Source organism: Danio rerio, chromosome 24 (assembly GCF_052040795.2).
Source record: "Danio rerio strain M-AB ecotype USA chromosome 24, GRCz13ab, whole genome shotgun sequence".
In the NCBI taxonomy this organism is placed as follows: domain Eukaryota; kingdom Metazoa; phylum Chordata; class Actinopteri; order Cypriniformes; family Danionidae; genus Danio; species Danio rerio.
Genome location: NC_141044.1, coordinates 38,661,397 through 38,675,232, shown reverse-complemented (window position 1 = coordinate 38,675,232; position 13,836 = coordinate 38,661,397). Strand labels below are relative to the sequence as shown.

General features: G+C 38.5%; 1 protein-coding gene across 11 annotated transcripts in view; it reads left to right on the top strand.

The window, feature by feature from the left end:
• Positions 1-13,836, top strand: part of dtna (dystrobrevin, alpha) — a 59,011-nt gene that overhangs the window by 27,550 nt on the left and 17,625 nt on the right. For 4 of the 11 annotated variants that reach the window (XM_087308911.1, XM_087308906.1, XM_087308909.1 and 1 more), the window contains exons 1-3: positions 4,770-4,898; positions 7,257-7,325; positions 8,228-8,320. In XM_087308911.1, coding sequence (XP_087165037.1) covers positions 4,849-4,898; positions 7,257-7,325; positions 8,228-8,320 — 212 coding nt within the window. In that variant the 5' untranslated portion in view covers positions 4,770-4,848. 11 annotated transcript variants of the gene reach the window in all.

Genomic DNA, 13,836 nt, shown 5'->3' with positions numbered 1-13,836 from the left:
AGGCAAGACGATACAAATGTATGTGGATGTATGTATATGGATGTGAACGTCTTTATGACAGTCAAGGTGTTTTAAAGTTCTCAGATTTAGAGATTTTTAACTGAATAACAAACCTTGGAATGTTGCGACTAACCAATCAGATGCGATAAACTGTGAGGTAAAATAAACTAACATTCATTCGTTTTTTTTTCGGCTTAGTCCCTTTATTAATCTGGTGTCGCCACAGCGGAATGAACCGCCAACTTATCCAGCATTTGTTTTAGGCAGCGGATGCCCTTTCAACTGCAACCCATCTATGGGAAACACACACACATTCATACACTACGGCCAATTTTAGCATACCCAATTCACCTGTACAGCATGTCTTTGGACTTGTGGGGGAAAACGGAGCACCCGAAGGAAACTCACGCGAACACAGGAAGAACATGCAAACACCACACAGAAATGCCAACTGACCCAGCCGAGGCTCAAACCAGTGACCTTCTAGCTGTGAGGCGAACATGCTACCCACTGCGCCACCGCGTCGCCAATAAACTAACAACAAATGACTGTTTTCATTAGCTAAAGTTAGCAAACATAAACAGATTCTGTATTAAATGCTTTCTTCATTGTTTATTCATGTTAACAAATACATGAACTAACAGTAATACAACCGGTAACACTTTAAAATAATGCTCTATTAGTTCATGTATTTACTAACACAAACTATTAGGACTACATTTAATACAGTATTTATCTTTGTTAACATTACCTAATGTAATTAAGTTAAATTATGTTAGATCATGTTAATCCAGAGTGCATTAACTAATGTTAACAAGCAAAACTGTGGATTCATAGTTCCACATTAACTAATGCATTGTTAAAATTCAAAGTTGTTATATGGTACCAACACTTTTGAATATTGGTCCATTAGTTGATGTATTTACTAACATTAACTATGAATAGTCTTGTACAGCATTTATTAATCACAGTTCAACATCAACTAATGTAACGGTGGCCCTTTCTTAAACCCCAAGTAGGTAATATTTAGCATTTTGTTCGGGTGCCAGACAAAATAAATCCGTCAATATATTACAAATTTAACTTTAACCCAGATAGCAATAAGCCACCGACTACAAACTATACTAAACATAACACACAAAAATACACAAAACTTTTACACAAATTCACCAATTGAGTATGCATAGAAATACTTATTTTTCTATCACTGAAATATCACTACCAATAGATCGCTCAAAAGCACAATTGAAAATAAACAGCTTTATGAAAACATCATGATGAATTTATACCACACTCACAGAAGAATTTATCCACTGCAATCCCAACCATAATCAGTATTTACTAAGTGAAAGACAGCAGTGAGCATTTCATCCATATACAAGAACAAACCCCATGGAAATTACACCCCTCACAATCATTGACTCTCTGGCCATTCAAAGGTAAACCACATATAAACTTAATTCACGGAAACATAGTTCAGTCGCATCAGAGTTCAGTTTTTTCTCAATTAACCAACATAACGTTACTGGAAGCATCAGCTGGAATCTGAATGTTAAACAGTTCGTTCAATGTACTGTATGTGTGTGCGTGTGATAGTGTGTGTGTGTGTGTGTGTGTGTGTGTGTGTGGGTGTGTCTGGGTGTCCAGCGGCCTCTATGCAAGGAATGTATGTGCAGTTCATTCAAAGCGTAGGAGTGGTATGGATAATGTCAACAGCTGAAACCCATCGCTTTAACGCGTTAACAACAAGGACAACTTTGGATTTTAATAATGCATTCAAGAGTTCACACTTAGCTGTTGATTTATAAAATCTTGTTTGGCATGCTGTCCCGGGAGAGAGCGAACGAAGATAAAGTGAACTGAAAACTGTGGCTATTTATAGTAGCTTAGGGCTCATATGATTGGAAGATAGTGATTAGCAAATGCGAGACCGGCCGTGATAAATCATAAAGCACGTGATTCTCTTGAAATTAGTTTATGAATAAACTTCACTTAGCTCATGTTAAACTATTATTAATACAAGCTTTACAAGATTATTCACACTTAGTTAATGTTATTAAATACATTAACTAATGGAGCATTATTATATAGTGTTGTTACTATACAACCAGATTGTAAAGTGTGCCAATTTTATCTGGTCTCCTCTGTAGTTTTTCATCCAGTGGAGTGTTCATACTGCCACAGCCAGAGCATGATGGGATTTCGCTACCGATGCCAGCAGTGTGATAATTACCAGCTCTGCCAGGAGTGTTTCTGGAGAGGCCACGCATCGGGCAGCCACAGTAACCAGCACCAGATGAAGGAGTACATGTCATGGGTAGGTGAACGTCAGAGCCTCGTCATACAGACTACTCACAGTCCAATCACTTCTTACTGAATGACTGAATGTCATGACACATGTTTGTATGTGTCATATTGGCAGCTTCTTTAGATTTTTTTTCTTTTTAGCTGAGTTTACTTAGAGTTGATAGCAAATTTATGGACCATTTTCACGTTTCCGGGTTTCTTAGAAGAGTAAGTCATCATAGTTAGATAAACATAGAGCACAGTAAATGGGAGAGTACAGCAAATGTTTTTTTACAATATTATTTGCTCAAATAAAAATAGAATTATTAGCAAATGAGACATGCTAAATTGCAAATACTTCTTATTGAGGTAATACTTCTAATATTTAAAGTTTAATATAAAAAAATAATCTGTCACCATCTACTCACCCTTCACTTATTTCAGAGTTTCTTCATAGGCTCATTCTTAAAAAGGTAGCCCTGTATTTATTTCTGATGATTGCGAATTATGTAGCCAGAGGTACGTATGGCTGCATTTCATCTTTAATAACATATTTACTAACATAACCTGTATAAGGAGGTATCCTTTTCGCTATAAGGTGGTTCCCTTTCGCACTTTAAAGCTGTCCGGGTCAATTGGTGCTTTTAAAAACACTATTGGTTGGGTTTAAGGAAGGGAAAGGATGGGTCCGTCGATTCGTCAATCAGTCGATAGCAGCCTCTCTTTATGTGAGAAAAGCAGGCGCGAATGGCACTCAAGCGAGAAATTTGAGATCTGAAGAAGCATACACAGCGTCCTCTAGTGGATTCATGAAAACAAATACTGCAAAAATGTAGCTCCTATTTGGAGCTTTCCAGAAATGTATATAGAGGTACGTTTTCAGAATGAGCCTGGGTTGGTTTCTTCTGTTAAACACAAAGGTAAATGAAGCTGAAAGCAGAAGTTTACATACACTCTAAAAAAAGAAACATAACCATTTAAAAAAAAATGTCTGATGGTAAATCATACTAAACGTTTACTATTTTAGGTCTGTCAGGATTACCTAAATGATTTACATTTGCTTAATGCCAGAATAATGAGAGAATTTCCTTGGTATTTTTTTAGCTTTGCTTTTAAACTGTGGACCTTTGGTCAAATGTTTTGGTCAAACATCTGACTTTTTTAAATAGTTATGTGCCTTTTTTTATACAGTGTATGTAAACTTCTGCTTTCAACTGTATACTCATTTTGTAAAATGAAAAAAGAAAAAAATGTTAAATGAAAAATAAAAAACAACCATTGACCTCCATAGTAATTTTATTTGCTCCTACTGATTGGAGCATCCTTAATTAAAATATGTATTATTATTTATTTATCAGAATTATTAGCCCTCCTGAATTATTCACTTTAATTTTTTTCTCAACTTCTGTTTGACGGAGAGAAGATTTTTTTTCCAACACATTTCTTTTTTTTTTTTATAATTATTTTTTAGCGGTTTTTCACCTTTATTTTGATAGGACAGTAGAGAATTCAGACAGGAAAGCACTGGGAGCAGAGAGAGGGAAAGGATCGGCAAAGGACCTCGAGACAGGAATCGAACCCAGGTCGCCACGAGCACACTGGTGCTATATGTCAGCGCGCAGTACCACTAGGCTACCGGCGCCGACTTCAACACATTTCTAAACATAATAGTTTTAATAACTCATCTCTAATAACTGATTTATTTTATCTTTGCCATGATGACAGTAAATAATATATAATAGGTTAATTAGGTATTGTTAGGATAATTAGTTAAGTCATTGTATAACTGTGGTTTGTTCTGTTGACAGTCGAAAATGCAGCTTAAGGGGGCTAATAATATTAACCTTGAAATGGTTTTAAAAAATTAAAAACCTTTTTTTCTAGCTAAAATAAAACAAATAAGACTTTCTCCAGAAGAAAAAATATTATCAGACATACTGTGGAAAGATTTCTTGCTCTGTGGAACATCATTTTCTAAATATTTTTTAAAAAAGAGTAAAAAAATTCACAGGAAGGCGAATAATTCTGACTTTAACTGTATATTAAAAATGAATTTTATTATTAATTATTTAATGTTTTCTATAAAACAACTCTATTAAAAACATGCATATGTGTTCTTGTTCTTTATTCTTCTGCTTGTTTTCTGTCATGTGTTTTTGTGTAGAAATCTCCAGCTAAGAAGCTGTCGGACGCTCTCAGTAAATCTCTGAGCTGTGCGGCGAGTCGAGAGCCTGCGTATCCACAGTTCTCGGATACACCTGAGAAAACACTCAACCTCAATCACATTGTGTACGTGAACTCCAACATCCAACACAGAAAAAAAATCACCAGCCTTATTACTTTACAATGAATGTGACATAAACTGTGCAATCTAACATTTCCCTCCTTTTTTTTCACTTTTATTCTGCAAAACAGGGGCACATGGTGAGTAATGTGAAATGCAGAGTCAGATATCATCATATATTTCAGCATTCATTTGATGTGTAAAACTATTTTTAGACGACTTTATGTGTGTGTGTTTGCTGAAGGCCGCCCAGACCTGTGGCCACTGGAAATGAGTACATGCTTTCTCACTCCATGCCTTCCTCAGGAAACCCTTACTCCAGCAAAGCGTGAGTTTAACCCTGCACAATAATTAGTGTTTACATGCCTAGTTCAGAGCATTCAAGCCTCACATCAGCTCATGAAGACATTCTTTCCTTTTTAAATAGGGTTAATAATGCTTTTTTAATTTAAAATGTCATTCTGTGTACTTATGTTGATACTGTATACATTCACCGGCCACTTTATTAGGTACACCTGTCAACCGTTTGTTAAAACAAATTTCTAATCAGCCAATCACATGGCAGCAACTCAAAGCATTTAGGCATGTAGACACGGTCAAGACGATCTGCTGCAGTTTAAATCGAGCATCAGAATGGGGAAGAGCACGGCAATGAGTTCACTGTACTCAAATGGCCTCCACAGTCACCAGAATTCAATCTAATAGAGCACCTTTGGGATGTGGTGGAATGGGAGATTCACATCATGGATGTGCAGCTGACAAATCTGCAGCAACTGCGTGATGCTATTATGTCCATATGGAGCAAAATCTCTGAGGAATATTTCCAGTACCTTGTTGAATCTGCCACGAAGGATTAAGGCAGTTCTGAAAGGAAAAGGGGGTCCAATCCGATACTAGTAAGGTGTACCTAATAAAGTGGCCGGTGAGCGTATACAGTGGGTACGGAAAGTTCATTTTTTTCCTCATTAATGTACACACAGCACCCCATATTGACAGAAAAACACAGAATTGTTAACATTTTTGCAGATTTATTTAATATAAGAAAAACTGAAATATCACATGGTTCTAAATATTCAAACCCTTTGCTTAGTATTTAGTAGAAGCACACTTTTGATCTAATACAGCCAATACAGAGTCTTTTGGAAAAAAATGCAACTCTGCCTGGATTTGGGAATTATCGGCTATTCCTTCTTGCGAATCCTTTCCAGTTCTGTCAGGCTGGATGGGAAACATTAGTGCACAGTCATTTTTAGGTCTCCCCAGAGATTCTCAATTGGGTTTAAGTCAGGGCTCTGGCTGGATTTGAATATAACAAGGATTGAAAAATTGAAGGGGTCTGAATATTTTCCGTACCAATTGTTTGTACATGACATTTGCTGTTTGTTCAAGCTACTTATTTAAAAAGAGCTGAAACAACACAATTCTTGAGCTTTTTTAAGGGATAACTTAATTGTTTTAGGTTCAATTCTCTTAAATTTGTAAAAACTAATAAGTTAACAATTCCTTTATGTTGTCCCAACACAAAGCGATTTTGTGAAACCCATCATTTTCTTACAGTGTGTGTACTGTATGTATCCTAAGCTCCTGAAAAAGTCACCAAAAAAAAAAAAACACTCCTTGTGTCTTTGCGCACACTTGGCCAGTAAAGCTCATTCTGATTCTGATTTAATGGTATTTATTGGTTTAAAAGTGTTTTTGTTGTTTAAGTAACACTAATTTTGTAAATTGAAAACAGTTATAGAAATACGTGACACTGGAAAATATAATTATTTTTAAGAATATGGATGGTTGAAAATGAGAATTGGTATACATAAAGTTGAAGACAAAATAGGTTTAATGAATGAATTAAATAGTAATTACTTTTAAAATATTTCCCAAGCACTGTGTCACCAAGATTTCCTGCTCATTCTGAAAACATAGCCCTATACACATTTCTGGAGATAGCAAATTATGTAGCCAGAAATACGTTTGGCTGCATTTCGTCTTTAAAGTGAAGGCTACAAGGCGGTATGACGTCGTTCCTTTTCACTCTTACCACTTGACTGCTTACCTCCATGTTGACAGCTTTTCCAAAGTTACAAAGTACATCAGCGGACTTTAGATGCAGAGAGGAGTTGACCACAACAACGGGGTTCAAGTCCGGCAAAGAACGATTCCAGAAAGCCTGTAAGCCAAAAACAAAGGGCAAAAAAACAAATAAACAATTAAATAACAGGTTGAAAACATGGTAAGATCTGAAAATGTGGTAAAAATCAGGCGGCTGCAAGAAGTTTTTTTTCTGGATTAATTGGGTTTAGAGAAATGGGTGGACGAGTCAATCTGTGCTTTTGAAACATTATCGGTTGGGTTTAGGAAAGGGGGTGGGTCGTTCAGTCAGTCAGTCGACAGTGGCCTCTGGTAGATTTACGCAAGAAGAGCAAGCGTGAATAAAACTTGGGAAATTTGAGATGTCAAAAAGCATACACAGCGGCCTCTGGTGGATTCATGAAAACAAAAACTGAAAAAAACGTAACTCCTGGTATGTATTTGGAGCTCTCCAGAAATGTATACAGGGATACGTATCCATAATAAGCTTAGGTTGTATAAAAACAATCAGATTCCTTTATGGTGTGTTTTAAACATTTTTGTTAAGAATTGTGGCTCACTCTTTTCTCTTATTATTTCTTATTTTGGGTGTAAAAAGCAGTGCTCACGATGAGACAAATCAAATGAAGCTGTTTTCCCGGACCACTCCAGATCTTCTAAAAGGGAAAGGGTAAGTCAACCTGCATGAATGATCAATTACTCTCTGTTCAATGCATCATACGTGTATAGTAAGAGATAGATGCAAATAAAAACAAGGCTTTTAGGGGTTAAATGTTGCTCAAAGATGTTGCACTGCATTTGTACAGTCAATAAAGTATGCATAATCTTTTATCCATTGCACATTTGTAAAAGACATATTTTGTCAACATTGTCACATATTGGCATGTTAAATTGATCGTACTGTACATTCATCCCACATGACCCAATATATACTTTAAATGGAATTAAATGTTATAACTAAAGTGTATTTGCATTTCATATTAAAATGTATTCTGTGTTATTGTTATTAAAGCCATAGTTCACCCAAAAATGAACATTTAGCCACCAATTCCACAGTCTTCTGCTTGTTTCAAACTTGTGTGAACTCTTTGAACACGGATAACCATTGACTCCCAAAGTATTCTATTTTCTGAAGTCAATGGCTACAGCTTTCCAACATTCTCCAAAATATCTTCTGTTGTGTTTAACAGAAGAAAGAAGCTTTGTTTGAAAGAAGTGGAGGAGGAGTGAATGATTTCATTTTTGGATGAACTATCCCATTAATTCAGGGGTCACCAAACTTGTTCCTGGAGGGCCGGTGTCCTTCAGATTTTTACTCCAACCCTAATCAAACACACCTGAACAAGCTAATCAAGCTCTTAGTAGGTGTACTTGAAACATCCAGACAGGTGTGTTGAGGCAAGTTGGAGCTAAACCCTGCAGGGACACCGGCCCTCCAGGATCGAGATTGCTGACCCCTGCTTTAATGCGTTCAAATAATGCAGTACAATATTCTTAAACAAATAAGGATCCACTTTTAAATGAGCTTCAGCTTTTCTTCCTGAAGTCTTTGTTTCTGATACATGGTTTCAGGGTTCAGTACAGCCTCGATATTGCTGATAGGCTCGCAGATGAGCACATACTGATCGGACTTTATGTGAAACTTCTGCAGAAGGAGCGATCATGGTCAGTGTGAGCTGTCCGCCTGATGGTTGCTGTGTCGGTTTTCTTCCTAATCTGTTTTTTTAGAGCTCAAAAGTCACCATGTCAGTCTGGTAAACCCCAGAAAACCATAAAACAATTACAATGAAATAAAAATTACAATGCAATTACAAATACAATACAAGTCTGCCCTTACAGAAAAGAAGTATACTTCAAGGTCATTTTAACTAGTATATTTCTAGTGTTATACTGCAAACAAACTCCTAATTTGCTGCTTATTAAAAGTTTATAACAGTAATCCCATACTTCTTGAAAGTACTTGAATTTCAGACATGAATTCAAGGCCTGGAAACAAACACAGGTCCTTAAAAGGGCTTGAATTTATAGTTTAAGGTGTTATTTTAACAATTGTAGTGTGCTGCTTTCAAAAGCGGAATTAAAAAACTAAGCAAATTTTCTTTTAAAAATCTTACGTTTAAATCGTATACAAAACCTATGACAAATAATGCATATTTGATCAATATTTTAGAAACCACTTTTGAATATTACCAGTATGATGGTAATATTGTCTAACGCGAGGAAAACTATGATGGTACCTGATGATGACATTACACGAGAACACGAGGACGCAAAACCGCTGAAGAACGCATATTGAGAAACAGCCCATGTCTACATGCCTAAATGCACTGAGTTGCTGCCATGTGATTGGCTGGTTAGAAATTTGCGTTAACGAGCAGTTAGACAGGTGTACCTAATAAAGTGGCCGGTGAGTGTGTTTGTTATAATTGTTTGTTTTTTTCACAAAAAATTTATATATAAAAAACTATGAAATCACATTACTGGTGTGCACAAGATCATCTTAAGATCAGTGCCTTTTTGAAGGTATGTCTCTGGAAGTTAGTTTCAGCATTATGATCGAGCTAAGTTAAAGAGTTTAGATGCAAAAACCTCTAAATGCCACTTGCTATTTTCATCTAAATTAGCATTTTTCTCCAACTCTTCTGTGTAGGCTCAATAATTTTACTTTTAGAGTGACAAAATACTTCTTTTCATTCCCTTTAAAGTGAAATAACTGGACATAAGTGAAGTTTATTCATAAACTAATTTCGAGAGGATCACGTGCTTATGATTTATCACGGCCGGTCTCGCATTTGCTAATCAATATCTTCCAATCATACGAGCCCTAAGCTACTATAAATAACCACAGTTTTCAGTTTACTTTATCTTCGTTTGGAAGAAACCCCCCTCTTCCCCTTTTCTCCCCCTTTACCTCTGACTGGGCGACACGGCGGCCCAGTGGTTAGCACTGCGAGGCCCACAGCAAGAACACTGCCGGCCTTAGTTCCACAGGACCGGTGGGTGTTTCTGTGAGGAGTTTGTATGTTCTCCCCGTGTCCGCGTGGGTTTTCCCCGGGTTCTCCGGTTTCCTCCCACCATCCAAAGACATTCAACATACATAACAACCAAGCATTTATCTAACCCCTCGTGTTCCCTTAGCTACCGCAGCAGGGGAGTTCTGAGATCCACCGACCTCAGGCTCCCCTCTCGCTCTGCCAAACGGGAGGAAGCCCCGGGTTTGAAGAGTCTTTGAGCTCGGGGCTCTCTCCCGGGACAGCATGCCAAACAAGCTTTTATAAATCATCAGCTAAGTGTGAACTCTTGAAACATAGGAGGCTGAGAAAAAAGCTCATTTTAGGAGAAGATTTCGAGTGGCATTTAGAGGCATCTGAACTCTTCAATTATTTGAACTATTTTTTTTTGCATGGGGATCCATATTTGACACACTGGATGTGGGATGGTGACACTTTATGTTTGCAGCTTGCTAACTGGCTAGGCTTAGGTTGGTGTGTATTTACTGTGTGTGTCAATCACTACACATTTCACTGCCGTAGAGCTCAATAGTACAGAAGGGAAAATCACATGCATTTTCCCCATACAGATTTACTAATGTAATGTAGTGTAAGTATATGCTACTGTATCAAATGTTCTTGTTGTGTTAATTGCTGAAGGTTATAATATATTGTTAATAAATGGCCGGCATGGTGGCTCAGTGGTTAGCACTGTCACCTCACAGCAAGAAGGTCACTGGTTTTAGTCCTGGCTGGGCATTTCTGTGTGGAGTTTGCAAGTTTTTCTCGAGTTAGACATGCGATGGTTGAATTAGGTATAGTGTATGAGTGTGTGTGTGTGAATGTGAGAGTGTTTGGGTTTGCAGCTGGAAGGGCATCCGTTGTGTAAAACATATGCCGGAATAGTTATATGCCTTAACCCTAACCCTAATATTGCAACCCAGTTCTGGGAAACACCCATACATTCTCACATTCACACACATCCAATTCACCTATAGCACATGCTTATGGGGAAAACCGGAGCAAGTCATTTTACTTGGGGTCCATCTTCGAAACCCCTCCCAGTCGGTATGCTTGGGCATTCTGTTTTAAGGGGTAAACATCAGATTCTCCAAAACTGCTTGCCAAACTTACAATCGAATTTTATATTAGGAGTCAGCAATAAAATTAAACAACAACTGTGTCTTTAGTTTCCTTTTTAAACAACCAAATCATAGAAAATCTGCAGAAACTCACGTCTGGTCCAACCCCCTCTCCTGGAGTACTGTCAGTCTATAGCGATTAATGATTGGCCCCAGTACTAGAGTGCTGCGTTCACAGCAGACTCGGCACGTGCGTCAAGCGCGAGTGATTTACATGTTGTCAATGTAAACGCGCGAATAGACATCCTGCGGCGCGATACGCGCGAACGATGCGAATGGCGCGCACCGCGATACGCGCAAGGCGAATTGAGCGTTTGCGCGTTTGACGCGCTTAACGAGTGTTTCAAGCGAATCTCTCGAGTTTTTGTGAGTGCGTGATTGTGACATAGAACCTGTTGATGATGTCCCGGGGGAAATCCTCCAGGCGACACCGACAGCAAGTCATCAAACTGGGCTTGGCTCAGTCAGAGGCACCGCTGAAAGCCTCCGTCATCCAGGTTCAGTTTCTGGAGGAGTTTATGAGCTCACAGAGCTGGATGCACCTCTGAAAGGATGCAGTGGACTCAGACAGGACCCTAAACGTATCGACGCTGTTTTTCAGTCTCCATAAAGCACATTAACACTGTTATTTTCTTAATAAAATCCATGTTAGCCATTTAGCTATGAAGCTAGAGTCACCGGGCAGACAGAAGCCCTGCCCATCACGCGAATCCGCGTCTGTTTTGAAGCGGATTCGACGCGCGAATGAAGCGGGGGTTGACGCGCGAATGAAGCGAGTAAACTCAAATGTTTACGTGGGTATTTATGCGCGAATAGCGCAATTTATCCGCGCGTTCCGCGTCTGGTGTGAACACAGCAGAAGGCAGGCTTTTTTCGCCATATAGCGATCGATGATTGGCTCCTGTACTAGAAGGCGGGCTTTTTTCGCCATATAGCGATTGATGATTGGCACCCGTACTAGAAGGCGGGCTTTTTTCGCCATATAGCGATTGATGATTGGCACCCGTACTAGAAGGTGGGCTTTTTTCGCCATATAGCGATTGATGATTGGCACCCGTACTAGAAGGTGGGCTTTTTTCGCCATATAGCGATTGATGATTGGCACCCGTACTAGAAGGTGGGCTTTTTTCGCCATATAGCGATTGATGATTGGCCCCCGTACTAGAAGGCGGGCTTTTTTCGCCATATAGCGATTGATGATTGGCCCCCGTACTAGAAGGCGGCCTTTATTCGCCATATAGCGATCGATGATTGGCTCCTGTACTAGTAGGCGGGGCTTTATTTATCATATTGACCGTTGTGTATTCTATAGTCTTTGACCCGGAGGAAACCCACGCCAATACAGGGAGAACATGTAAACTCCACACAGAAACTCCAACTAATTCAGCCGGCACTCAAACCAGTGAGCTTCTTTCTGTGAGGCGACAGTGCTAACCACTGAGCCACCATGCCACCCTTAAAGGAATCATTTAGTCCATGTATCAGACTAAATAATATATCGTATAAATAAATAATATATATAATACTAAATCATAAGTGGTGTAGGAGCGGTGGACATTTCAGGCATAGTCCCTTCTTTGGGTACTTGTAGACAGGAGTGCCACTAGCAGTTTTGGGCCCAATGAAAAAAGCAATTAGTGAAGACCTCTTAACTGAAAAGGGGGGAGGGAGTGAAAGTGAAGTGGATGTAGATGGTGGATGAAAGTAAAGACTGGCGCCTTCTTGTAGGAATCATTTAGGAAACAGCTTTGTCCGTTCACCCCGAGATTGCAGGAGCAGTGGCTCAGTCCTTTCTCCTGGAGATTTTAGTAATTGTTGAAAATAATTTATTCCACTTGCCCAGGGGCTGTAAGAGCCATAGAAATAGCTGGGGACGGATACTGCTGCAAGAACAGGAAACTCTTGATTGAGTGCTAATTCAGCAGCCACTATGTTACATATTGTTCAAATTTCAGGCTTAGGCCTTGCTTTCTCTTGATACTTGCAGGAATTGTAAAAGAAACCATTCAGTCCACTTATCAAAAAGATTGAAGGAGCGGTGGGCATTTCAGGCTCACTTCTACCTCTTGTAGACATTTTTTAAGAGAGAATCTAGTCCCTTTGTCCAGAGATTGCTGGAGCGGTCCTTTCTCTTTGAGTCTGTAGGATTTGTTGAAAATAATTTAGTCCATTTACGAGGGACTCGGTTAGAAGATATAACCAGAAACTACATTTGTTTGTCCTCCATTTTAAAAATATGGAACGACCTGAAGTACTTTGGTGAAGGAACAAGTTTGAAAAAAGTAAACCTGAAAAATGGAAAAGAAAGGCATGGGGCAAAACCTCTAAGTGTTCCCGCATTGATCAGATGTTGGAGCATCTAAATGCATATTTGGACAAAGGGATGGGACTGAGGCTACGTTTACACGACAACAATGTTTTCGGCTGGAAACATTGCTGTATAAATGGCCCCTGTGCAAGTGCCATTATGATGTGTGCAAGAAGTACAGAATAAAGCACTCAGGGATTGGACTGTGTGCCTTGCCGGAAGTTAAAATGGTTTATTGCACTATCAACCCTTAAACAACATAAAATAAGCTCTGCCGCATGGAAACATCTACAATATCGGAAATATAAGTCAATCTATCAAAAAAAGGCACATCCACACATTAGTTAATGCCTTAACTATAACATATCTCATAAAATACCATCGATGGCAAATATTAATGACAAAATAAACAGATTCTGTGTAGAGCTGGATCAATCCTCCTTACCTTTCCCACAAGGAGTCACAACTCCCTCACACTATACACAACTCCCCCTGGAGGAAAGGAAGAGATATAACATCTTCTTATATATATATATATATATATATATATATATATATACTTACTCCCAGGGCCATTTATATCAAAGTAATATTTAGCCGCACCATATTGGTGTTTTGTAACATCTAGTTTTTATGAGGTGGCTTTTTATAATGTTATATTAAACAATATAATTTTTTTTATTTGGATTATGTTTATAAATTACTAAATTAGTATTACAGTTCACTTTTTCTGATTGTCAC